General features: G+C 41.2%; 1 protein-coding gene across 2 annotated transcripts in view; it reads right to left on the bottom strand.

Annotated features, from left to right (window-relative positions):
* Positions 1-27649, bottom strand: part of LOC129556658 (ankyrin repeat domain-containing protein 26-like) — a 110037-nt gene that overhangs the window by 11910 nt on the left and 70478 nt on the right. The window contains exons 2-7 of one of the 2 annotated variants that reach the window (XM_088844267.1): positions 16614-16688; positions 15048-15108; positions 14759-14958; positions 10196-10292; positions 7639-7667; positions 7105-7543 (exon numbers count right to left, since the gene is read on the bottom strand). In XM_088844267.1, the coding sequence (XP_088700393.1) occupies positions 7514-7543; positions 7639-7667; positions 10196-10292; positions 14759-14958; positions 15048-15108; positions 16614-16688 (492 nt within the window). In that variant the 3' untranslated portion in view covers positions 7105-7513. Of the gene's footprint in view, positions 1-7104; positions 7544-7638; positions 7668-10195; positions 10293-14758; positions 14959-15047; positions 15109-16613; positions 16689-27649 lie in introns of those variants that run through there. The other variant, XM_088844268.1, reaches the window with a different exon arrangement.

The raw sequence follows: 27649 nt of genomic DNA, 5'->3' as shown, positions 1-27649 counted from the left end.
GTAGTTCATGAGCAATTTTAGGAGATGTGCTCTTAGGTAGGAATCCAAGTAGAGCAATTTTTGGCAGAGAATTTCCCTGCTTGTGACAAGCTTTAACTATAGTTGGAATGAATCAGAACCCAAGGATGTTCCAAGGCATGTTTGAGAGTGAAACATGGTAACTTTCACAGGGTAAGAACACTCTTTTTGACAGCAGACCCCAAAAGACTGTGCTCATCCAGCATATTTGCCTGCAGTGCCCCAGAACTGAAAATAAACACTGGAGACTTTCTGATGCTTTCTACGAAGGAAGTGCTGTGAACTGGTAGATCTCTGTTAGTAAGCGGCATACCCATACAAGGCATTAGGAACCTAAGTGATCTAGGAGTTGCACTCTTAGGCAGAAATTCAAGCACAGTGTTTCTTGCAGAGAACTTTCCTGCTTCTGCCTCCTTCTCTCACACTTGGAGAATCAGAAAGGAGTTTTCCAAGATGTGTTTGAGAGTGAAACATGCTCGCTTTCACAGGGTGAGAACACTCTTTTTGACAGCAGACCAGAATCGCTGGTTCCAGCCCAGAACATTTCCCTGCAGCTTCCCAGCACTGAAAAGACACCCTGGGAATAACTGATGCTTTTGTGCTATGAACTGGTAGTTCTGTTAGCGAGGGGCATCCCTGTACAAGGCATTAAGATCCTAACTGTTTTAGGAGATGTGTTCTTTTTTTTAATTTTTTTTTATTGAAGGATAATTGCTTCACAGAATTTTGCTGTTTTCTGTCAAACCTCAGCATGAATCAGCCATATATTCCCCTCCCTTTAGAACCTCCCTCCCATCTTCTGCCCCATCCCACCGCTCTAGGTTGATTCAGAGCCCCTGTTTGAGTTTTCTGAGACATACAGCAAATTTCCGTTGGCTATCTAGTTTACATGCGGTGATGTAAGTTTCCATGTTACTCTCTGCACACATCTCTCCCTCTCCTTCCCTCTCCCCACGTCCATAAGTCTGTTCTCTATGTCTGCTTCTCTACTGCTGCCCTGAAAATAAATTCTTCAGAACCATTCTTCGAGATTCCGTATATATGCATTAGAATACAACATTTATCTTTCTCTTTCTGACTTACTTCACTCGATTCTATGCTCATCCACCTCATCATAACTGACTCAAACACATTCTTTTTTATGGCTGAGTAATGTTCCATTGTGTACATGTATCACAACTTCTTTATCCATTCATCTGTCGATGGACATCTAGGTTGCTTTCATGTTCTAGCTATTGCAAATAGTGCTGCAGTGAACAATGGGATACATGTGTCTTTTTCAATTTTGGTTTCCTCAGAGTACATGCCTAGGAGTGGGACTGCTGGGTCATATGGTGGTTTTATTCCTAGTTTTTTAAGGAATCTCCATACTGTCTTCCATAGTGGCTGTATCAATTTACGTTCCCACCAACAGTGCAAGAGCATTCCCTTTTCTCCACACCCTCTCCAGCATTTATTGTTTGTAGACTTTTCAATGATGGCCGTTCTGACCACTGTGAGGTGATATATCATTGTAGTTTTGATTTGCATTTCTCTAATAATGAGTGATATTGAGCACCTTTTCAAGTGTTTTTTAGCCATCTGTATGTCTTCTTCCTGGGTGTTCATTGGAAGGACTGATGCTGAAGCTGAAACTCCAATACTTTGGCCACCTCATGGGAAGAGCTGACTCACTGGAAAAGACTCTGATGTTGGGAAGGATTGGGGGCGGGAGGAGAAAGGGACGACAGAGAATGAGATGGCTGGATGGCATCACTGACTCGATGGACATGAGTTTGAGTGAACTCCGGGAGTTGGTGATGGACAGGGATGCCTGGCGTGCTGTGGTTCATGGGGTCACAAAGAATCGGTCACGACTGAGCAACTGAACTGAACTGAATGAACTGATGTCTTCTTTGGAGAAATGTCTCTTTTAAGTCCTTTTCCCACTTTTTGATTGGGTTGTTTGTTTTTCTGGTGTTGAGTTGTATGAGCTGCTTATATATTTTGAAATTTAATCCTTTGTCAATTGTTTCATTTGCTATTTTCTCCCATTCTGAGGGTTGTCTTTTCACCTTGCTTATAGTTTCCTTTGCTGTGCAAAAGGTTTTAAGTTTAATCAGGTCCCACTAGTTTACTTCTGTTTTTATTTCCATTATTCTAGGAGGTGGGTCATAGAGGATCTTGCTTTGATTTATATCATCCAGTGTTCTGCCTATGTTCTCCTCTAAGAGTTTTGTGGTTTCTGGTCTTACATTTAGGTCTTTAATCCATTTTGAGTTTATCTTTGTATATGGTGTTAGGAAGTGTTCTAATTTCATTCTTTTACATGTAGCTGTCCAGTTTTCCCAACACCATTCATTGAAGAGGCTGTCTTTTCCCCCATTGTATATTCCTGTCTCCTCTGTCAAAAATAAGGTACCCATAAGTGCATGGGCTTATTTCTGGGCCTTCAGTCTTGTTCTGTTGGTCTGTATTTCTGTTTTTGTGCCAGTATCATACTGTCTTGATGACTGTAGCATTGTAGTCTAATCTGAAGTCAAGGAAGTTGATTCCTCCAGTTCCATTCTTCTTTCTCAGCTTTGGCTATTCGGGGTCATTTTTGTTTCCATGTGAATTGTGAAATTTTTGATTCTATATCTGTGAAAAATGCCAATGATAATTTGATAGGGATCACACTGAATCTGTAGATTGCATTTGATAGTTTAGTTATTTTCACAAAACTGATTCTTCCTACCGAGAAACATGGAATATCTCTCCAACTGTTTATGTCATCTTTGGTTTCTTTCATCAGTGTCTTATAATTTTCAGTGTACAGTTCTTTTCTTTCCTTAGGTAAGTTTCTTCCTAGATATTTTACTCTTTTTGTTGCAATGGTGAATGGGATTGATTCCTTAATTTCCCTTTCTGATTTTACCTTGTTGGTATATAGAAATACAAGTGATTTCTGTTTATTGATTTTGTATCCTGCAACTTTGCTAAATTCAATGATTAGCTCTAGTAATTTTCTGATACTATCTTTACGGTTTTCTATGTACAGCATCATGTCATGTGCAAACAGTGAGTGCTTTACTTCTTTTCTGATCTGGATTCCTTTTATTTCTTTTTTTTCCTCTGATTTCTGTAGCTAAGACTTCCAGAAATATGTTGAATAATAGTGGTGAAAGCAGACACCCTTGTCTTATTCCTGATCTTAGGGGCAATGTGTTCAGTTTTTCACCGTTGAGAATAATGTTTGCTGTAGGCTTATCATATATGGCCCTTGACACTGGCTGTGCGACAGACGGTGCAGAAGCGCAGCCTAGTGGAGCTATGCCATGTCCGAGGCCAGGGGCGGCGACTGAGAGGAGCTACCCTACGCCCGAGGTCAGGGGCGGCGGCCGAGAGGAGCAACCCCATGTCCAAGTGGCCGCAGACGCGCGGGCACAGGAGGGCCAAGAGGAGCTACTCTACATTCAAGGGCAGGAGGGGCGGCTGTGAGGAGATACCCCTCGTCCAAGGTAAGGAGCAGCGGCTGCGCTTTGCTGGAGCAGCCATGAAGAGATACCCCACGACCAAGGTAAGAGAAACCCAAGTAAGACGGTAGGTGTTGCGAGAGGGCATCAGAGGGCAGACACACTGAAATCATAATCACAGAAAACTTATCAATCTGATCACATGGACCACAGCCTTGTCTAACTCAATGAAACTAAGCCATGCCGTTTGAGGCCACCCAAGATGGTCGGATCACAATGGAGAGGTCTGACAGAATGTGGTCCACTGGAAAAGGGAATGGCAAACCACTTCAGTATTCTTGCCTTGAGAACCCCATGAAAAGTATGAAAAGGCAAAATGATAGGATACTGAAAGAGGAACTCTCCAGGTCAGTAGGTGCCCAATATGCTACTGGAGATCAGTGGAGAAATAACTCCAGAAAGAATGAAGGGATAGAGCCAAAGCAAAAACAATATCCAACTGTGGATAGGACTGGTGATAGAAGGAAGGTCCAATGCTGTAAAGAGCAATATTGCATAGGAACCTGGAATGTTAGGTCCATGAATCAAGGCAAATTGGAAGTGGTCAAACAGGAGATGGCAAGAGTGAACGTTGACATTCTAGGAATCAGCGAACTAAAATGGACTGGAATGGGTGAATTTCACTCAGATAACCATTATATCTACTACTGTGGCAGGAATCCCTTAGAAGAAATCAAGTAGCCATCATGGTCAACAAAAGAGTCCGAAATACAGTACTTGGATGCAATCTCAAAAACGACAGAATGATCTCTGTTCGTTTCCAAGGCAAACCATTCAATATCACAGTAATCCAAGCCTATGCCCCGACCAGTAATACTGAAGAAGCTGAAGTTGAACGGTTCTACAATGACCTACAAGACCTTTTAGAACTAACACCCAAAAAAGATGTCCTTTTCATTATAGGGGACTGGAATACAAAAGTAGGAAGTCAAAAAACACCTGGGGTAACAGGCAAATTTGGCCTTGGAATACGGAATGAAGCAGGGCAAAGGCTAATAGTGCCAAGAGAACGCACTGGTCATAGCAAACACCCACTTCCAACAACACAAGAGAAGACTCTACACATGGACATCACCAGATGATCAATACCAAAATCAGATTGATCATATTCTTTGCAGCCAAAGATGGAGAAGCTCTATACAGTTAGCAAAAACAAGACCAGGAGCTGACTGTGGCTCAGATCACGAACTCCTTATTGCGAAATTCAGACTTAAATTGAAGAAAGTAGGGAAAACCACTAGACCATTCAGATATGACCTAAATCAAATCCCTTATAATTATACAGTGGAATTGAGAAATAGATTTAAGGGAGTAGATCTGATAGAATGCCAGACAGAGGTTCGTGACATTGTGTAGGAGACAGGGATCAAGACCATCCCCATGCAAAAGAAATGCAAAAAACCAAAATGGCTGTCTGAGGAGGCCTTACAAATAGCTGTGAAAAGAAGAGAAGCGAAAAGCAAAGGAGAAAAGGAAAGATAAAGCATCTGAATGCAGTGTTGTAAAGAATAGCAAGGAGAGATAAGAAAGCCTTCCTCAGTGATCAATGCAAAAAAATAGAGGAAAACAACAGAATAGGAAAGACTAGAGGTCTCTTCAAGAAAATTAGAGATACCAAGGGAACATTTCATGCAAAGATGGGCTCAATAAAGGACAGAAATGGTATGGACCTAACAGAAGCAGAAGATATTAAGAAGAGGTGGCAAGAATACACAGAAGAACTGTTCAAAAAAGATCTTCACAACCAAGATAATCACGATGGTGTGATCACTCACCTAGAGCCAGACATCCTGGAATGTGAAGTCAAGTGGGCCTTAGAAAGCATCACTATGAACAAAGCTAGTGAAGGTGATGGAATCACAGTTGAGCTATTTCAAATCTTGAAAGATGATGCTGTGAAAGTGCTGCACTCAATATGCCAGCAAATTTGGAAAACTCAGCAGTGGCCACTCAGTCTTCATTCCAATCCCAAAGAAAGGCAATGCCAAAGAATGCTCAAACTACTGTACAACTGCACTCATCTCACACGCTAGCAAAGTAATGCTCAAAATTCTCCAAGCCAGGTTTCAGCATTACGTGAACCGTGAACTTCCAGATGTTCAAGCTGGTTTTAGAAAAGGCAGAGGAACCAGAGGTCAAATTGCCAACAACCACTGGATCAAGGAAAAAGTAAGAGAGTTCCAGAAAAACATCTATTTCTGCTTTATTGACTATGCCAAAGCCTTTGACTGTGTGGATCACAATAAACTGTGGAAAATTCTGAAAGAGATGGGAACAACAGGCCACCTGACCTGCCTCTTGAGAAACCTATATGCAGGTCAGGAGGCAACAGTTAGAACTGGACATGGAACAACAGACTGGTTCCAAATAGGAAAAGGAGTACGTCAAGGCTGCATATTGTCACCCTGTTTATTTAACTTATATGCAGAGTACATCATGAGAAACGCTGGGCTGGAAGAAGCACAAGCTGGAATCAAGATTGCCAGGAGAAATATCAATAACCTCAGATATGCAGATGACACCAGCCTTATGGCAGAAAGTGAAGAGGAACTAAAAAGCCTCTTGATGAAATGAAAGAGGAAAGTGAAAAAATTGGCTTAAAGCTCAACCTTCAGAAAACTAAGATCATGGCATCTGGTCCCATCACTTCATGGGAAATAGATAGGGAAACAGTGGAAACAGTGTCAGACTTTATTTTGGGGAGCTCCAAAATCACTGCAGATGCTGATTGCAGCCATGAAATTAAAAGACGCTTACTCCTTGCAAGGAAATTTGTGACCAACCTAGACAGCATATTAAAAAGCAGAGATATTACTTTGCCAACAAAGGTCCATCTAGTCAAAGCCATAGTTTTCCCAGTAGTCCTGTATGTATGTGAGAGTCGGACTGTGAAGAAAGCTGAGCGCCAAAGAATTGATGCTTTTGAACTGTGGTGTTGGAGAAGACTCTTGAGAGTCCCCTGGACTGCAAGGAGATCCAACCAGTCCATCCTAAGGGAATTCAGTCCTGAATAGTCTTTGAAAGGACTGATGCTGAAGCTGAAACTCCAATACTTTGCGCACCTGATGTAAAGAAATGACTCACTGGAAAAGACCCTGATGCTGGCAAAGACTAAAGGTGGGAGGAGAAGGGGAAGACTGAGGAAGAGATGGTTGGATGGCATCACCAACTCGATGGGACTTGAGTCTGAGTAAACTCCAGGAGTTCTGATGGACTGTGAGGCCTGGTGTGCTGCAGTCCATGGGGTTGCAGTCAGACAGGACTGAGTGACTGAACTCAACTGAACTCCCATATAGTAAACATCAATAGACATAAACAAAACTTCCTTGAAATTCTCAATAATTTTTAGAAGTATAATATGATCCTAAAGCCAACAACTTTCAGAATCACTGTTTCAAAAGATTATGTCTATCAAATAGTCATTAAAGTATGATTACTTCCCCTACTTCTAATAATCAAAGACACCACAAACTCACACACACACAAACACACACAGTCTGCTAATGAAAACATTTGATTGGCCTACAGTCATCTGTGTAACAACATTATAACGAAATAATTACAAGCTGAAATACAACTGACATATTAGCAAGTGAAATTTTACTCTAGGGAAAGGTGAGAGTTCAAACAAGCATTTTGGGCATTGGAAAAAACTTAGAGTCTGAAATTTAATCTGTGAGATTTCCTGAGAATTACAGAGACTCCAAACTCGGAACTTCAGAGTGTCAAAACATATATAGAAACATCTTGAGCTGAAGCTTACAATTTAAAATTTTCTTGCTCTTATGCTTGTAAATATCTTTTGTTTCAAAACACAGGTATCAACAATAACATTTGCCTTATGTATGTCCAATTCTTCAATTAAATTTGCAAAGAAAACGTTAGAAGTATGAAGACTGAAATATTTCAAATATTTCAGTGTCCCTCTTTCCAGAGTTAACTGTGTACTGCAAAATTTACCTGAACTGGATGCTTGTAAATCCTCCATTCTGACTGTTATATTAGGAACAGAATCTCATTCTGACTGCTGGCTGAATGGGGTTTGGAAACAAGCTGATTATGAAATAATGTACATATGAGACAATCCACAGTTCAGAATTCAAGATAAAATCATAAACGTTTTTACCTTCATGTTAGGATATTTCCCAGGAGAATCTAAAAGGCAAAATGGACATAGAGTTAATTACATGTAAATATGAAAGCCAGCTGCACATTCATGCAGAGTTAGTACCGAGCAGAATCCTCGCACTCAGCCATGGCACTGAATGCACTCAGTTTTACTGTCTTGTTTTTAGGGGGATCGTAGGACACTGGTAAGACAGACATAGGAATCCACTAAAGATAGTGAAGAAAAAATAGGAATACAGGTTCACCAAAACATGCAGTAAGATTTCAAAAGTAACACTACGTTTTCAATGACTTTAGAAAGTATCACAGAGCACACAGACCAATGTGAACATGCTGACTGATGAGGAGAAATGGATCTTAATCAGAGGAGCAAACCATGACCCCAAGAAGACAAACGTGAGAGCTGATGGCAAAATGCAACAGCACATCCTGAATGCAACACAGCAGTTATCATTTCCACTATTATACACTAAGTATTTATCAAGTTCTTCAACCTGTCCAGTCATTTAAGAAGTGCACAGTGGGGCTGACAGGCCACCAGAATGTATCATACGTTTCTCATCAAAGACAGAGTGATGAACTGATTAGCCTGGATATGCACTTGTAGAAAACTGGCTCATGAAATATTCATTTCTTTCCCATATCCGTGTGGCCTACTGGTATGCCTACATGTCTTGGCTCCTCTAGTCTACCCATCTTAAAGTTTCTCAATCCACTCATGCAAGAAGTTATATAAGACACATCTAGGAAATAATGTATAATAAATTCTCAATACTGAAATACAATTATCAAAAAGGAAATAGTACATTTAACTGCTACAGAATTATTAGAAAGTAAAACTCTTGCATGTTTCAAATCAGTGTAGTATTTCTTAAGTATTTGTAGCCTTTAGGGAATGAACCCTATTAATCTATCTGGCTTCAAAATTTAGTTTGTTTGGTACATCACGCTAATGCTTCAAAGGATTTCTATGAAACAACTTTCAAAAAATCAGCTATCTTTAAAAGAAAAAGTCAATGCCTCCTTTTTCAAATTAATCTAATTTGAATCACAAATACCGGTACAACATATATATCTTTGATGCCTAAGAGTTACTCAGAGGGGCTGCGGTTTCCCCACTTCTAGCACCCCCTCCCACCTCCAGGATTCTCTGGGGCAATAATGATCTTATCTCTTTTCAGGGTAAATACACTGAAGCCACCTAGAAGGAGTTCTCTCAAGTGTCCTCATCACCTCCAAACTCGACTCCCGAAGCCCTCGCTTTCCCCCTTTGTCCTTGCACTAGAGTCCTTCCTCTCTAAAGGGGAATCTCTGGACCCGTAGTTTTAAATCTTCCCCCTTGACATCCTTTCTCCCTCTTTGCTTAGCAAACTGCTACTTCGACTCTTTGCTTCCCTCTGGCTATAAACACGCTCAGAAAGAAACACAAAATAATGCTTTGCCTTGATCCTGTTCTGTCCTGCATGATCCAATGCCCTTCTTCCAGATTTCTCTAAAGGCAAGGCTACACCCTTGCTACCCAGAGAGCTTGTTAGAAATGCAGAATCTCAGACCTCCTGCTCAGCATGTGCACTTCCCACACGGTCCCCAGGCATCTAATTAAAATTTGAGAAAAGCTGGTCTACAGGGAGTCTGCTTCGACATGACTCCAACTTAATTCATTCTCCGGTAATCTCAGCCTCCGTTTCCTCACGCGAGCACGTCCCCCCAAAACTGAAATGGCATTAGAAGTTGGAAACCTTCCAGCGGACTCTCTATCAGGCTGTGCATTCCTTGGTCTCCCCGTCACGCCCCCTGCTCTCTCCTCCTTTCCAGTTTTCTTGTTTTGTCCCATGTGACACCATCCTGGAAAGCAGCAACACTTCATATGACACCAACTTGCACACATTACAGTTGAGGACCTATACCCATGCTCCCCTAGAGGATGACAGACAGCTCAGTTCAGAATGCCTTCCTAATAATAAGTAAAACAGGAAGAGGGGAGAACTTTTCTGTTCTTCTCTGACAAGTTTTGGTGCTGGAAGCTCACTTAAATCCATCGTCCATGTCAAATACTCTCCCTTTATCGAAACACCTTCATTACTTATTGCCCCCTTTCCCCACAGACCTGTGCTTCCTTTTCTTCATTTCCTCCCTGTACCCTCTGCCTCTCTCATCCTTCATTCCCTCTTGCCTCTTATTTCTTGACCTTCCTTAGGTTGTGGAGTATCTTGAAACAGAACTAATAATTTGTTTTTGTTCATGTGTCACATGGAATCTTAATTCCCTGAGCAGGGATCGAAACTGCACCCCCTGCAGTGGAGCGTCTTAACCGGACAAAGTCTTAAACATTGGACAGCGAGTAAGTCTAAGAACTGATAATTTAGCTCCTTAAACTGGACTCTCAATGGAATCTATGGCTGACACCTGATCAGAAGCATAACTGCCCTCCTTTTCTCTCCTTTTTTCTCACTACCCATCCCACAGGTGATTTTCTTTGCTATTAGAATAGATCAGCATTCCTATTTTCAATCAAAGTTCTGTCAAATGATTTTTCTGTGAAACACAGTTCTTACCTTCTACTTGTCCATCTAATGTCTTTTGTCTTCTTTGACCATCAGTTGCAGGTAAATGATCCACATACTTTTGTGGAAGGCTCTCAGAGATACTCTGCTAGAACGAACGATAACAGTGAGTTGCATAAAGAGTTCCTAATCCCTTTTGAAGAAAGTACCCTACTTTTAACCCGGTGAAGACAGGTTTTGCTAAGATCCCACAGCTGCTATGTGACAGAACCAGGATGCTGAATTCAAACACAGTGCTGCATCACCAGGCAGGGGCTACCGCATCTAAGAGATCAGGCCCATCCTACCTCCTTCCACAGCTGCACCTTCAAACGCGGCACTGTCCCTTTGTGTTACTGCCAGAGAGGCAGTCTGCGCGTGCTACTCAAGATCCAGGAAGGTTTGCACTCACGAAAACACCACTGAAGCCAACAGCTGTCAGTATAGCCCCACATATGTATCACCATTCCCATGCTTCTGCCTCTCTTGAAATGCTCCTTGCACATCAACCTGACAATGCAAATGTAGTAATCCCGTAAAGCTTCAAGCACTATCCGGTCAACGTCGATGTGGAAAAAAACCACAATCGAAATGAAAATCAAAACTACAACGAGATACCACCTCACACCAGTCAGAATGGCCATCATCCAAAAGTCTGCTGCTGCTTCTGCTTAGTCGCTTCAGTCATGTCCGACTCTTTGTGCCCCTATGGACTGAAGCCTGCCAGGCTCCCCTGTCCATTGGATTCTCCAGGCAAGAATCCACTGGAGTGGGTTGCCATGCCCTCCTTCCGACTCAGGGGTCAAACCCAGGCCTCCCACTGAAGGCAGATTCTTTACTGCTCAGTCACATCGAGGTACCACCTCACACCAGTCAGAATGGCCATCATCAAAAAGTCTACAAACAATGAATGCTGGAGAGGGTGTGGGGGAAAGGGAATCCTCTTGCACTGCTGGTGGCAAGGTAAATTGATACAACCACTGTGGAAGACAGTGTGCAGATTCCTTAAGAAACTAGGAATAAAACCACCATATGACCCAGCAATCCCACTCCTAGGAGTACACCCTGAGGAAACCAAAATGGAAAAAGACACATGCACCCTGATGCTCACTGCAGGGCTATTTATGATAGCCAGAACATGGAAGCAACCTAGATGGCCATCGACAGATGAACGGATGAAGATGTGGTGGTACATATATACAAAGGAACATTGCTCAGCTGTAAAAAGGAACGCATCTGAGTCAGTTCTAATGAGGTGGATGAACCTAGAGCCTATCATACATAGTGAAGTCAGTCAGAAAGAGAAATGTAACTAAGACATACTAACGCCTATGTATGGAATCTAGAAAGATGGTACTGACGAATTTATTTCAGGGCAGCAATGGAGACACAGACAGAGAGAACAGACTTAGAGACACGGGGGAAGGGGGAGGGGGAGAGGGTGAGATGGATGGAAAGAGTAAGGTGGAAACTTACAATTCCATATGTAAAATAGACAGCCAAGGGGAATTTGCTCCATCACTCAGGGAACTCAAAGAGGGGCTCTGCAACAATCTAGAAGGCTGGGATGGAGAGGGAGATTGGAGGGGGGTTGGGAGGGAGGGGACATGGGTGTACCTATGGCTGATTCTTGTTGACGTCTGACAGAAAACAACAAAATTCCAGAAAGCAATTATTCTTCAATAAAGAATACATTTTCTACAGCCCTATTTGAACATTCACATGGTTTCCCTGTAAAGAGCACACTAAATGACTCTAATTTCTTGTCTCTGTCTTCTGGAATGGCAGGTAAAGATTAAAGAAATGATCTAGATTTAAACAAAGGAGTAACGCTATGATGATCCAAGCTGAAGATTTAAAAGTTTTCAAATACATTTATGATGATCAAGCAGGACTCAACATTCACATCGGGAGAGAAAAAACAAACTAAAAAAATCAAGTAACCACAATGACTAACTTTTCGATATGGAAGAACTTACATGTTAGTTTCATATGTATAACAAAGAATTGACATGGTAATTTAACACCTATAAATGGCAACCCACTCCAGTGTTCTTGCCTGGAGAATCCCAGGGACAGCGGAGCCTGGTGGGCTTCCATCTATGGGGTCGCACAGAGTCGGACACGACCGAAGCGACTTAGCAGCAGCAGCAGCAACACTGAAATTAATAAAGTTTCTTAAAAGTAACATGGAATGTACATGTTGCTAGAGATATTTTTAAAAGAACAAATGTCTTCCACAGATAATTTTATAAACTATGGTGGAATTTTTTCTTTCCTTAATGATTTTATAATAACAAGTAGTCTACATAAGAAAAAAGCATAAATCGTGATTTCATTCATTTAATGTATGTAATTACCCATTATTTGCTGACATTCCGGAAATAGAAATCAGAATCTCTCCAGAGGAAAAAATATAGTTCTACATTTTTTCTTTCAGATTGTGGCAGCTGAAAATTTTCTCATTTAATGAAGTCAGATTAAGAATCTCATTTATAAAATTATAAATTACAATTTTAGTAAAAGGAATGGATAAAATGCTTATTTATTTCCTCTTTATTTTCAGAAAGATCCACCAAGGTTATAGCAAACAATAAGATAAATTCGATAAGTACATTAGGCATTTAGCGTTGGACACGACTGAGCGACTGAACTGAACCACAAGTTAGAAACCACAAGAAACAGAAGGGCCAAAAATTCTTAATTCATAATACGTCTCCTAAGGCCTAAAACAGGGCTCATCTTGAATTGCCTCTAAACGAAAGTTTTGCTAGGTTAAATAGAAGACATCGCTTCATTAATTTCAAAGTGAGAATTTCTTTAAAACGAGAAATCACTTCAAATTTAAATGAACATCCAGAGGGAACTATATTCAAAAAACATATATACATACACAAGTATCAACAAATCACGCTGCTGTACACCTGAAACTTAAACAGTATTTTAAACTGACTGCACGTCAACTGAAGAAAAAACAAGAACCACCACCACCGTCGAAACAGCCACCAAAAAAAGTAAGAACACATTTTCTTTCAGTTCTTCATAAAAATCAGCTACACATCATTCAAAAGAGTATGAGCATTGTTTTTTCACAACCTCACTTTCTCCTAAGTTGAATTTGAAATAATGTCTTGCATATTTATAATATAGAGATCCTGGTCTGACTTACCCCCACTAATTCTCTTTTGTTTCTATAATAATCTGCCTCATCATCACCCTCATTCCATCTTATATTCATCTTGTCCTTCTTAAAGGAATTCTTCCCCTTCATCCTCCTCCCCATCTTCATATTCATCTAGTTGTTTTTCCTCAGTGCTTTGTAATTCTCTTCTTTCAGAACGGCATACTTCAGTTCAGTTCAGTTCAGTCGCTCAGTCGTGTCCGACTCTCCGCGACCCCATGAATCACAGCATGCCAGGTCTCCCTGTCCATCACCAACTCCCGGAGGTCACTCAAACTCATGTCCACAGAGTCGGTGATGCCATCCAGCCATCTCATTCTCTGTCGTCCCCTTCTCTTCCTGCCCCCAATCCTTCCCAGCATCAGACTCTTTTCCAGTGAGTCAGCTCGTCGCATGAGGTGGCCAAAGTATTGGAGTTTCAGCTTTACCATCAGTCCTTCCAATGATCTCCTTTAGAATGGACTGGTTGGATCTCCTTGCAGTCCAAGGGACTCTCAAGAGTCTTCTCCAACACCACAGTTCAAAAGCATCAATTCTTCGGCGATCAGCTTTCTTCACAGCCCAACTCTCACATCCATACATGACCACGGGAAAAACCATAGCCTTGACTAGACGGACCTTGGTTGGCAAAGTAATGTCTCTGCTTTTTAATATACTATCTAGGTTGGTCATAACTTTCCTTCCAAGGAGTAAGCCTCTTTTAATTTCATGGCTGCAATCGGCATCTGCAGTGATTTTGGAGCCCCAAAAAATAAAGTCTGACACTGTTTCCACTGTTACCCCATCTATTTCCCATGAAGTGATGGGACTAGATGCTATGATCTTAGTTTTCTGAATGTTGAGCTTCAAGCCAACCTTTTCACTCTCCTCTTTCACTTTCATCAAGAGGCTTTTTAGTTCTTCACTTTCTGCCATAAGGGTGGTATCATCTTCATATCTGAGGTTATTGATATTTCTCCCAGCAATCTTGATTCCAGCTCGTGCTTCTTCCAGCCAGCGTTCCTCATGATGTACTCTGCATATAAGTTAAATAAGCAGGGTGACAATATACAACCTTGACGTACTCCTTTTCCTATTTGGAACCAGTCTGTTGTTCCATGTATAGTTCTGACTGTTGCTTCCTGACCTGCATACAGGTTTCTCAAGAGGCAGGTCAGGTGGTCTGGTATTCCCATTTCTTTCAGAATTTTTCACAGTTTATTGTGACCCACACTTAGTATGCCAATATTTAAAAATCTGAATCATGCACAAGTATGGCTCTTATCACACCATTTCGTATCGTGACTTAGAGGGCTTCTATTTCTGTGGTGGGGTCCTTTCTGTCATCATAAGGATCAGGGGAATGGTATGTGAAAAAGTACAGGGAAGGAAGAGTTACAAACAGAACAACATACCTTTGTACGACCGAGGCCTGCTTCAGACTTGAGAAGTTTTGGAACAGGCTCAGGCGATGGGAAGGCAGGATGACACATGCCCTCAAACCAGGGTGATGGTTTGGGGAATGTTTCAACCACATCTTCAATGTTACTATCGGAATTATTGTCCCCAGAGAAAGTTGTACTCTCCAGTCTCACAATGCCACATTCTGCTTCTACTACAGTGAAAGCAGGAGAGAGTACATGAGAACCCGGGTCATTTGAAATCAGGGAATAACACCAGGAGGACAGTCTTCAAATAACTTACTGTTTCTCTTGGATTGCTGAGAAGGCTTCATTAGCTTTGTTAACTTTGATTTCACCACATGCTGGAGAAGAAAATCAGAGCTTAAATATAACAAGTATCAACCTGAATAAAAGAATTATAACCTCCCCCATTCCTCTCTGATCTAACACAAAGAGCACAGGCTCTGCAGTCATTCAGATGTGGATTCAAACCCCAGTTCTGGCACTGACTGACCTTCTCATGGGGTAAGCATTATGACAGATGACATCAGAAGCCCCGGATGTTCCTCTCCTTACCCCTAACTGACCGCTGTACAAATACTATGACACCCGCTAGATTATTTTCTCTACTAAAACATTCTAGAGCAGGGTGACAACTTACATCCTTGATGTACTCCTTTCCCGATTTGGAACCAGTCTATTGTTCCATATCTAGTTCTAACTGCTGCTTCTTGTCCTGTACACAGATTTCTCAGGAGGCAGGTCAGGTGGTCTGGTATTCCAATCTCTTGAAGAATTTTCTACAGTTTGTCGTGACCCACAGAGTCAAATGGTTTGGCACAGTCAATAAAGCATAAGTTGATGCTTTTCTGGAACTCGCTTGCTTTTTTCACGATCCAGAGGATGTTGGCAATTTGATCTCTGGTTCATCTGCCTTTTCTAAATCCAGCTTGAACATTTGGAAGTTCATGGTTCACGTACTCTTGAAGCCTGGCTTGGAGAATTTTGAGCATTACTTTGCTAGCATTTGAGATGAGTGCAATTATGCGGTAGTTTGAACATTCTTTGGCATTGCCTTTTGTTGGGACTGGAATGAAAACTGACCTTTTCCAGTCCTGTGGCCACCTCTGAGTTTTCCAGATTTGCTGGCATATTGAGTGCAGCCTTTCACAGCATCATCTTTTAGGATCTCAAATAGCTCAACTGCAATTCCATGACCTCCACTAGCTTTGTTCGTAGTGATGATTCCTAAGGCCCACTTGACTTCACTTTCCAGGATGTTTGGCTCTAAGTGACTGATCACACCATCCTGGTGATCTGGGTCATGAAGATCTTTTTTGTAGAGTTCTCTGTATTCTTGCCACCTCATCTTAATGTCTTCTGCTTCTGTTAGGTCCCTACCATTTCGTCCTTTACGGTGCCCATCTTTGCGTGAAGTGTTCCCATGGTATCTCTAATTTTCTTGAAAAGATCTTTAGTCTTTCCCATTCTATTGTATCCTCTATTTCTTTGCATTCATCACTGAGAAAGGTTTTCTTATCCCTCCTTGCTGTTCTTTGCAACTCTGCATTCAAATGGTATCTTTCCTTTTCTCCTTTGCCTTTTGCTTCTCTTCTTTTCTCAGCTACTTGGAAGGCCGAATCAGACAAGCATTTTGCCTTTTTGCATTTCTTTTTCTCCGGGATGGTTTTGATCAATGCCTCCTGTACAATGTCACGAATCTCTGTCCATAGTTCTTCAGGCACTCTGTTTATCAGATCTAATCCCTTGAATTCATCTATCACTTCCACTGTCTAATCCTAAGAGTAAATACTACATGAAACTAAATTCAGAGCAGGAAAACTAATTTCACAAAAGAACACTTTACCTTGGTTTTAAAATCCATGACTTCATCATCTGATCGACACCAGGCCCTAAATCGACACCAGGTTTGCTGGGAAACCTTTAAAGCAAAAACATACAATTAAAATGAGTGAGTTAATTTCTTTGAAGGAAAAAAAAACAAGTGAAAGTTTGTCTATTAAATGAACTTTCTTGACATGAATAAACTTTGGCCTGTTTTATAGAGCTTTTTTAAAATTTTGTTGAAGATTTTTTGATATGGACCACTTTTAAAGTCTTTACTGAATTAGTTTCAGTGGTGCTTCTATTTTATATCTTGGCTGTCTGACCCCGAGGCATGTGAGATCTTAGCTTCCCCGGCCGAGTATCGAACCCACAGTGCCTACACTGGAAGATATCTTACTAACCATCTTAACCACTGCGTCCCCAGGGAAGTCTCCAAAAAAGTTTTTCGTTACCTATTTCTGCTTCCATCTTTCCCAACCTATGAAATATCTAGTTAACACTCATTCTTAGTTTCCATAACACAGAGTGACAGCCAATGTATCAGCAGAGCCTAAAAACAATTTGTTTTCACCACACGTTCTAATAGCTGAACTGAAAATCCAATTGATGGATTGAAATAATTCTTGTTTGCCCAAACTGGAATCAACCTGATGACTTAAACAAAGCAGAAGAATAGGCTTTTCCTTCTCAGTTCTCTGCTCACGGTTCAGAGACGAATCTGAGTCCGTCCAAAATGGGAGTCTTGGTCCGTCAGCAGGGATACCATTTATTGAGATGGCACAACTTCTCTCCTAACTCCAAGAGGGAGCACAGGGAGTTTCCCCACAATGTCAAAACTTAAAATGTATACAAGTCAAAGAACTAACTTATATCTTTAGCTTATATGCTACATGGGTACTTCTCAGTCTCTGCTGACGGCCATGGGAGTAGACGTGGGAGCCAGGAAGGCCAAATGTCAAATCACAGGTCAACTAACCAGGGTCAATTCATTAACCTCCTGAAACCACAGTTGCCTAATTAAGTAAAAGTAGGACACAGCTACTTTACAAAGCTGCTGTGATGACTCTGCTGCCGCTGCTGCTAACTTGCTTCAGTCGTGTCCGACTCTGTGAGACCGCATAGACGGCAGCCCAACAGGCTCCCCCGTCCCTGGAATTCTCCAGGCAAGAGTACTGGAGTGGGGTGCCATCGCCTTCTCCGGTGATGACTCTATGAGGTCACAAATGCAGTAATGCAGTGTCTAACCCAGAGTAGAACACTCAACAAACATTAGTTTCTCTTCTCCATGTTCCCTTAGTTAAACATATAATTTAAAACATCCATAAACTCCTACCACCTTAAAAAGTCTTCTTAAGAACTGTTATCCACTATTAAAGAAAAAAGCAAGACACTTTTTAAATCAACAGAAGAAAAATACAGAATATTAAAACCTTAAGACTGACGCTTCGTTTAAAAGTATTCCTTTCAAACCACACCTGGAGGCCACATCAGAGGAAGGGTCCAGTGGTTGTACTATACTCGTGGCCACTAATGCCTAAGAACCACTCCTCCCCTTTATACTCATCAAATACAAAATGAAAAAACAAAGAAAGAACTGCTGTTGACAATGACCATAATCCTAACCAAACTCTAGGAGGCTGACAGAAAATGACACACCATTAACAGAATCAGTACTGTAAGCTGACAATGGCACACTTGAACAGCACAGTGTTTCTGGACTTCCATCGCCTGGAGCCTGAACAGAGACTACAGGTGGCTTGTTGGGACATGACAACTTCTCTGGCTCCTCAGTTCACAATGAAAACGCCCCATCATGGGGAAGCTTGGTCTACAGGCACTGAACTTCAGAGCGTGGTAAAACATGGGAAACAAAAGTCTTCTCTTCCTGGCCCTCTTTCCAAAGGCAAGAGAAGCATGAACGATGTAGTCATTCCAGGCTTAGAAAGGATGACCCCTTGAAAGGGAGGTGGGGGAGGGCAAACGGGTAAAGGGGCTCAACTCAGTGGTGAGCCTGGGGACTAGACTTGTAGTGGTGAGCATGCAGTAGGGTACACAGAAGCTGAACATTTTAAAAAAGTTCCAAATATATATATGCATATACACACTAATATGTTTAAAAAGAATCTCTTGAGACTCTCTGCTTCCATTGCTCAAGAGTGTCTGGTCCACATAAAGCAGGATGGGCCCCAGAGTGCTGTGTGCTAGTGAGGAGCATCATTACATCACTCCTCCCCATTATACGGCAAATGTTGATAGAAATTATGCTTTTTCAGCTTGGAAGGCGTACATCGTCACATGCTAAGCTGATGAACAAGGCGAGGGAGTGAAGGAGGGAGGGAGTGATGGACTCCGGTGCTGTGGGACAATGTTTCCCAGGCGCCGTCATGGTCTGATGCTGGAGGGTGACTCAACGTGCAGTGACTCCACGGGGAGAGGAGCACTGCGAGCCTGAGCCTGGAGGGCAGGGGCCGTGACTGTTAAATGTTTGTGCCCTGTGACATCAGAACAATGCTGAGCACATAAAAGACACCTGAAAGGTATCTGTCTAGAGAACAAATGAACAAATAAATAAGCGTGTTTTCTTTGAAAATTTTGTATAGAAAAATACAGAAATTAACCAGAGAAAACTACTCTGAGCGTACTGAAGACCAACACACTGCCATCTCTGTGTCTCCCCTGACTGATGTAATAAACCAACCTTTCTGTAAGCCAGAAAGAAGAACATCAATACCGTATATTAACGCATATATATGGAATTTAGAAAAATGGTAACCTGAACCCTGTATAAGAGACTGCAAAAGAGACATAGGCATTTAGAACAGTCTTTGGGACTCTGTGGGAGAGGGTGAAGGTGGAATGATTGGAGAGAATGGAATTGTAGCATGTATATTATCATAAGTGACCAGTCCAGGTTCGACGCATAAATTTTCCTCTGTTAAAAAAAAAAAAAAAGAAAAAGAAAAAAAAAAAAAAGAAAGGAATAATTTCAGTGAGCCCATACTCTTGCATCTTCCCATACATAGAAAAACACTAAATTTCTTAACTTGAAATATCTGATTTTCTTCAATTAATAATAATGTTTTTTTGATGTTCAGTCTAAAAAAAAAAAAAAAAAAACCAACCTACAGTTCTGTGATAGGTGTTTTTCTTGTTCAGTCACCAATTCGTGTCTGACTCTTGTGAACCCATGGACTATAGCTCACCAGGCTCTTCTGTCCCTGGGATTTCTCAGGGAAGAGTACTGGAGTGGATTGCCATTTTCTTCTCCAGGGGTCTTCCCAATACAGGGATCAAACCGTGTCTCCTGCATGGGCGGGTGGATTCTTTACTACTGAGCCACCTGGGAAGCCCCCTTGGATTAGACAGAGGTCTACTCAGTTAAAGGTATCCTGAGATACCCTGTACAATCTGCTAGATGCCACACACAGTGGACCTAATGCTGTTTCTGGTAATGCAAAGTATTTTCGTGCTTTTATTAGAACCTGCAGAGACCCAAGTTGATCTATTTGAAGATCTATTATGATAATCTTTTCACCCATGGCAAGAGAACATCTTGTTCTTGAAAGGTCGGGTCTCGGTGGCCATCTTGGCTTCTCTTCCCGTGTATATCCTGCCTTTGTCCTTGGTTTTTTATTTTTGCTGGCAGGAAAGTTTCCAACAAGAAGGTCCCTGATAAGACTCTCCACTACAACATCTTGCCACTTGCAACGCTCTGGATCATACCACTCAGAAGGACCAATGGCTGACCGATACAACACCTATGAGCTAACTGTGCAGTTCTGTGCCAGGGGACCAATCCCATCGAGCCATACCAGCACACTTCCAACTGTCCACCACTCAAACTTTGTCGTTTCTGTGCATTGCCCTTTTTGGGATTAAGTGATGCAATTTCCTACTGTCAATCTATATAAACCACACCCTGCCTTTGTTTGGGGCAGAGCCTCTCTGGACTTGTCTTGGGGTCCGGTGGTTCTGCCCAGGAGCGTGCAGCTATTAAAGCCTGTTACTCCTTCTCAGTGTCTGGGTTCTTTTCTTACAGCATTGGGTGCCCAGTCGACCTTACAGTTCTTACAAAACTATACTGTCATGACAATTATCCAACACACAAAAGAAAACATCTGGTCCTAATGAAGTCAACCTATCTCACTCTCTTTGGATCTGTAAGGAATGAAGTTGGTAATATAGACCTGCTTGGTACAACAATAGGCAAAATACCTGGTTCTCAACCAGGCATTGCTTTTCTGCCTTGTGTAGTACTGGTAGGCATCTTTCAGAAATAATCTCTATTATGCCGCACACTGGCTCAGCTTTGCAGTTCTTATTGTTTATCATTTCTTATCCTACCAGGAAGGGATTATCCTACCAGGAAGGGATTAAACTGAATAATCCCAGTTTTAAAGATGGTAACTATTTTAGTGAGACTAATCACTATACAGTAACTACTGACTATTCATTCACTAAATCCAAACAATTTCTAAAAATGAAAGTTCACTTTCATAAGAAGTCCTATCTGCTATACTATGACGATAGATGAAATATACAACATACTCACTTAAAATTTTTTTTCTGATTTACACAAAGATCTAGTATAGGACTTTAGGGGCCGTACTAAATAAATGGATTTCTTTTCAGGCAATACAGTCTTTGATGTTAAATCACCTACAATTACTTCTTAGAGAATTCTGAATAGAGTATTAAGAAATTAATTTAAAAAATAAAATACACGTGGAATTTACACTAATTTTTCCCCAGTTCTTTCATTATTGAAACTTCCTCACTCCTACTTTATCTATGGTAGAATCACCAAGAGTAATTCAGTATCAGATGACGTACCTGAGTTGCTATTTTCAGGAGCCAACTGAATTGGTTGAAAGCTCCAATCACACCTCACCTCCCCCTCAGCTCTTCAGAGTCCCCTAAACCCAACACAACAGACTGGTTCCAAATAGGAAAAGGAGTACGTCAAGGCTGTATATTGTCACCTTGCTTATTTAACTTATATGCAGAGTACATCATGAAGATCGCTGGGCTGGAAGAAGCACAAGCTGGAATCAAGATTGCTGGGAGAAATATCAATAACCTCAGACATGCAGATGACACCACCCTTATGGCAGAAAGTGAAGAGGAACTCAAAAGCCTCTTGATGAAAGTGAAAGAGGAGAGTGAAAAGGTTGGCTTGAAGCTCAACATTCAGAAAACAAAGATCTGGTCCCATCACTTCATGGGAAATAGATGGGGTAACAGTGGAAATAGTGTCAGACTTTATTTTTTGGGGCTCCAAAATCACTGCAGATGCTGACTGCAGCCATGAAATTAAAAGAGGCTTACTCCTTGGAAGGAAAGTTATGACCAACCTAGATAGTACATTAAAAAGCAGAGACATTACTTTGCCAACAAAGGTCCGTCTAGTCAAGGCAATGGTTTTTCCCGTGGTCATGTATGGATGTGAGAGTTGGACTGTGAAGAAAGCTGATCGCCGAAGAATTGATGCTTTTGAAGTGTGGTGCTGGAGAAGACTCTTGAGAGTCTCTTGAACTGCAAGGAGATCCAACCAGTCCATTCTAAAGGAGATCACTCCTGGGTGTTCATTGGAAGGACTGATGCTAAAGCTGAAACTGCAATACTTTGGCCACCTCATGCGACGAGTTGACTCACTGGAAAAGACTCTGATGCTGGGAAAGGTTGGGGGCAGGAGGAGAAGGGGACGACAGAGAATGATATGGCTGGATGGCATCACCGACTCTGTGGACATGAGTCTGAGTGAACTCCGGGAGTTGGTGATGGACAGGGAGGCCTGGCGTGCTGTGATTCATGGGGTTGCAGAGAGTCAGACACGACTGAGCGAGTGAACTAAACTGAAACCCAATACAAGCACTACAGGTAAACCAGAGCAGTTTACAGCTCTGCAGTTTACAGCAGTTGCCACAACCTCCCAGCTGGGGAGCTCAACGGTTTAGAATCTTTCATCCCAGAATGATCGTTGCTAAGCAACAGCTGGAAACACACTGCCCGTGTGCACAGGGGCTTGGCGGGCCAGCCTGACAAGTGTGCATGTCCAAGAATTTTAGTTCATTTTCTGAAACAAATAATATCAATAAACCCTTACCTAAACAAAGAAGGAAAGACAAGAAAGTGAAAAAAACACAGAAATCAAAGCGGCACTAAAACTATATAACTGTCAAAATAACTATACTACCCAAAGCAATCTACAGATTCAGTGCAATTTCTATCCAATTGCCAATGGCATTTTTCATAGACCTAGAATGAAAAATTTTACAGTGTGGATGGAAACAGAAGACCCCAAATAGCAAAGCCAAAGCAATTGCCAAAGCAATCTGGAGAAAGAAAAGCAAGAGCTGACAGAATCAGGTACCCTGACCTCAGCCTACTCTGCAAGCTTCAGTATCACAACACTGGTCCCAGCACAAAAACAGAAATATACTGAATGATCAATGGAACAAGACAGAAAGTCCAGAGAGAAACCTACGCACCTATGGTCAATTAACCTAGGATAAAGGAGGCAAGACGGTACAAAGGAGCAAACAGCCTCTTCAATAAGTGGTGCTGAGAAAACTCAACAGCTACAGGTGTAAGAAGGAAATCAGAACACTCCCTAACATCATACACAAAAATAAACTCGAAATGGACTAAAGACCTAAATATAAGGACAGGCCCTATAAAACTCTTAGAGGAGAATATAGGCACAACACTCTCTGACCTAAATTACAGCAGTATCTTTTTCCATTCACCTCTTAGAATAATGAAAATTCAAAACGGAAAGCAGCAAATGGGATCTAATTAAACTTAAAAGCTTTGGAACAGTGCAGGAAATCATAACAAGACAGACAACCCACATAATGGGCAACACTATTTGCAAATGATGCAACTGACACGAGGGGAATCTCCAACATATTCAAACAGCTCAAAGAGCTCAGTATCAAAAACAAACAACCCCATCACAAAATGAGTGTAGGCTCTAAATAAACATTTCTGTAAGCAACACCCACAGACGACCAAAAAGCACATGAAAGGATGCTCCACATCACTAATTATTAGAGAAATGCAGCAATACTACAGGGAGGTATCATTTCACACCAGTCAGAATAGCCACCATCAAAAATCTACAAACAATAAATGCTGGAGAGAGCGTGCAGAAAAGGGAGCCCTCCTACACGGCTTGTGGAATGCAACTAGTACACCCACTGTGGAGAACTCGAGGTTTCTTTCAAAACTAACCATAAACTTGCCATGTGATCCAGCAATCCCAGTCCTGGGCATATATCTGGAGAAAACCATAATTCAAATAGGTACACGCAACCCAATGTTCACTGCAGAACTGCTGACAATAGCCAAGACACGGAAGCAACCTAAGTGTCCATCAACAGAAGAATGGATAAAGAAGATGCAGTGTACACCCACACCCCACACACAAAATGGAATATAACTCAGCTATAAAAAGAATGAAATAATGCCATTTGCAGCAACACAGAAGGATCTCGAAATTCCAATACCAAGTGAAGTAACTCAGAGAGAAACAAACATCACATCACTTACATGTGCAATCTAACCAAAATAAGCTTATTTACAAAACAGAAACCTACTCACAGATCTCAAAATCAAATTGTGGTTATGAAAGGGCAAACACGGAGGGAGGGACAAATTAGGAGACTGGGGTTAAAACACAGACACTACATTCCAGTAGTGATGTACGGATAAATGAGAGTTGGACCATAAAGAAGGCTGATGGCCGAAGAATCGATGCTTTTAAACTGTGGTGTTGGAGGAGACTCGCAAGAGTCCTTGGACTGCAAAGAGATTAAACCAGCCCATCCTAAAGGAAATTAATCCTGAATATTCATCGGAAGGACCGATGCTGAGGCTGAAGCTCCAACACTTCGGCTACCTGATGGGAAGAGCCGACTCATCAGAGAAGACCCTGATGCTGGGAAAGATTGAAGGCATCTATAGATGACAGAAAACAAAATACAAGATTACAATCAGCCCATGGTCCCACATGTGGCTGAGTATCAGAGTTTCTGGTTTTCTCATTCTTCATTCATTTACTCGATAACTACCTGCTAAGGTGCTGTGACAAACACTGGAATTACTAATGAAGATGGCCCAGCCCACCCTGAGAAATGATAATGCCATAAACTGGAAAAATAGATGAACAATTTCCACAGGAGTCATAAATACTGAGACAGGTATACGAGACGGCACAAGGAACACTCAGAAGGGACCGCCGGCTTTGTGTCAACCCTGCCAGCTTGTTGGCGGAGGTGCTGTGGAAGCAGATACCTGAAGGACAGGAGAAAGCACAGGAGACGGAGGGGAGAAGCACGGACAAAGACCGGCAGTGAGGAAGCGCCCCTGTGGGATCCCACACGGTCTGGCTGGTTAGATGCAGCGCTGAGGGGCAGAGGGGGGTGGTAAAGAGATAAGGCCAACTACTTTGGAAGGACCCAAATTGATGCGGGTGTTTGGAGCTTTTCCTGCGGGCAAGAGATAAACTAGTGACAAAGTCAATGACACAGAAATTATCAAGTCACCCACCGAGTGACAGCTACGCAAACATGACTGCTTGAGTCTGGGTGTTCTAGCCTTAACCACAACCAGACACTTGAGACATTGACGAACTTCATGCTTTCTGAGAACGGTGTCAGGGTGCAGATGGCCACCTCCATAGCGATGGCAGTAGTAGAGAAAGGATACAGCCAGAAATAAATAGAAATACATAGACCTTTTGAGATTTTGTTAAAACTATGGAGCATGATGAATAAATGAGGAAGAAGAATATTTGTCACTATGACTGCTCATTGCTTTCATGTTTTTCACTAGCTATGTATAAGAAAAAATATTTAACATAGTGTCTGTCATCCAAACAATAGGAAGAGAGGCCATTTATTGTTTAAACTGTATTTCAGAAACCAATGTCTAAATTTAATTCATACATTTTGGCAACATACTTCTCTTAGTTCTCTAGTTATACTCCTGGCCAACTCCTCCTGCATCTGAAATAAATCAAATATTATCTATCTTTAAGTTAAGCAAGAGATATTATCTTAAGAATGCTACACAGCTTACTAAATGTGACATTTAAATACTACTTTTAGAGACTAGAACTAACTTGAAGATTACTTAAGTAGAAAAATAATCACATAAATAAAAGAAAATGAATTCCCACTTTTTCCGCTTATAGATAACAGAGAACATGTGTATGGAACGTTATTTAATCTGATAAAAAGTACAGTAAGTACCAGTCTATCGAGAACACGTAATCTCAGAGAATTAGAGAATGACCCATAATCCTCGGAATGACCCACAAGATTATTATCTTCTCACCCCTAACAGCTCCTGCCATAAATACATACTTCTGAGACCTTTATTTTGATTTCTAGGTGAGGATCCTGTTCAAATGGAGGAAGTAGTTTGAGTCGAATGTTAATAAGGAGAACACATCTTCAGTTTTCTTTAAACTTGTCCATTTACAAAAACACAGAAAGGTGAGAAAATTATACACAAGAAAACAATTTACCAGCAAGTTTCTATTCTAAAGGTGTTTAGTGAGAAGGATTATCTCATAGCTGTTAGTTTCCAAACTATGTCCCATAGAAGGGGAAGGTCCCACAGTGGTCACTGCAGGGTTGAGGGACAGAGAAGTCACAAGTGCAGGACCTCTAGCCACTCCTTTGGCTAAAAGGCTTTATACTTGTCTCCGTTTTATATAATATGGTTCCACACAAAAATTTGTTTTTTAAAAGAAAGGTTGCTTTCTTTGATAAAAGAAAAAAAAACTACATTTTTTAAGGTATGAGAGTCATGATTTAGGCAAAGTTCGTATTCTACAAAAGAAGTAACAAAGCCAAGGACTTTCTTACTGAGTCCAGAGTGCTACGCCAGCCACTTCCTCAGATTAAGAAAAAACACATAGATTTTTAACTATAACGTACAGAAAATGAATACATAAACTCTTCTTACGTAGTTCAATAATGCTTGTGGCATGACATGACATAGTAGCTTTCTAACTAAATCATGTTTTAAAGGCAAGAACAAGAATAAATTATTGTCAAACTCTTATATGTAGCAGTCAGTTGATATAGTTAATTTAAAGTATAATTTTTTTATTTTTAAAAACACACGACAGGGAACTTGAAGGAGAAAAGTTTCAAGGTAAGGACTTCTACTCCTACCCTCCTTATGAGAGGTGAGGAGATTTACCTAACGGGTGAGTCTGGGAGAAGGAACTTCTCCCAAAGTGTTGCTTGGTTCCAAATGTCTTCTTTGAAAACATGTTTGTGCCCACAGCACCGTGAACTTGGGTGTGCAGTAGGCAGCCGGCCCCTGGGATGGGGGTCAAGCATTTGCTTTTGCCTCTTAGGCCTGCATGCGGAAGTGTCTAACTTGGGATGAAGTGTTCAGAGGCCTGCTGTAACTGCACGGCTAAAGCACATCCTCCAGTTTCACGGCTCTCAATAGTAAGACCCAAGGTAGCCACGGTGCTGTGGAAGAAATCTTAGATTGCTCTTCTATGATGGAGAGAAGTCAAATGAGAAAATAGATGGAGACTGCATTTAACAAGCGCTATGTTTCTGCGCATCACAAACATCAGGAAAACACCGTCAAAACCATAAACCTGTGTGCACTGACTGAAATGGATATTTTAATCACAATGATTAAACAGTGAAAACTGGTTGCAATTTAAAGACTCCCCATCACTGCTATCTTAGATACCATTCATCCAGGTGATGTCAAGATAGAGATAAAGTGAGCTTCATTTATAGTTCTCAAATGTTTGAATTAACTACAAATCTAGAAATAGCCTACAAATGCTCAGCAAGATTTTTTTTAATTTTAAATAAAAATGCTATAGGTAAAACAGCAATTAAAGAAAATGACAAAAATGTTATTTTTGTAAGAAATGACAAAATTGATGTAAGAAAATGACAAAAAAGGTTAAGCTGAAACTAGACATTAATGTTTTGGTTTAGTATTATAAGCGTAATTCATGAAAAGGATTTATCTAGGATTAAACAAAAAGCACCCGTATGTGGTTAG

This window comes from Moschus berezovskii, chromosome 15, assembly GCF_049115385.1.
Source record: "Moschus berezovskii isolate FMDL1 chromosome 15, NW_MosBer_1.0, whole genome shotgun sequence".
Classification (NCBI taxonomy): domain Eukaryota; kingdom Metazoa; phylum Chordata; class Mammalia; order Artiodactyla; family Moschidae; genus Moschus; species Moschus berezovskii.
The sequence above is the reverse complement of the archived record's forward strand: the minus strand, read 5'-3'. Positions and strand labels throughout refer to the sequence as shown.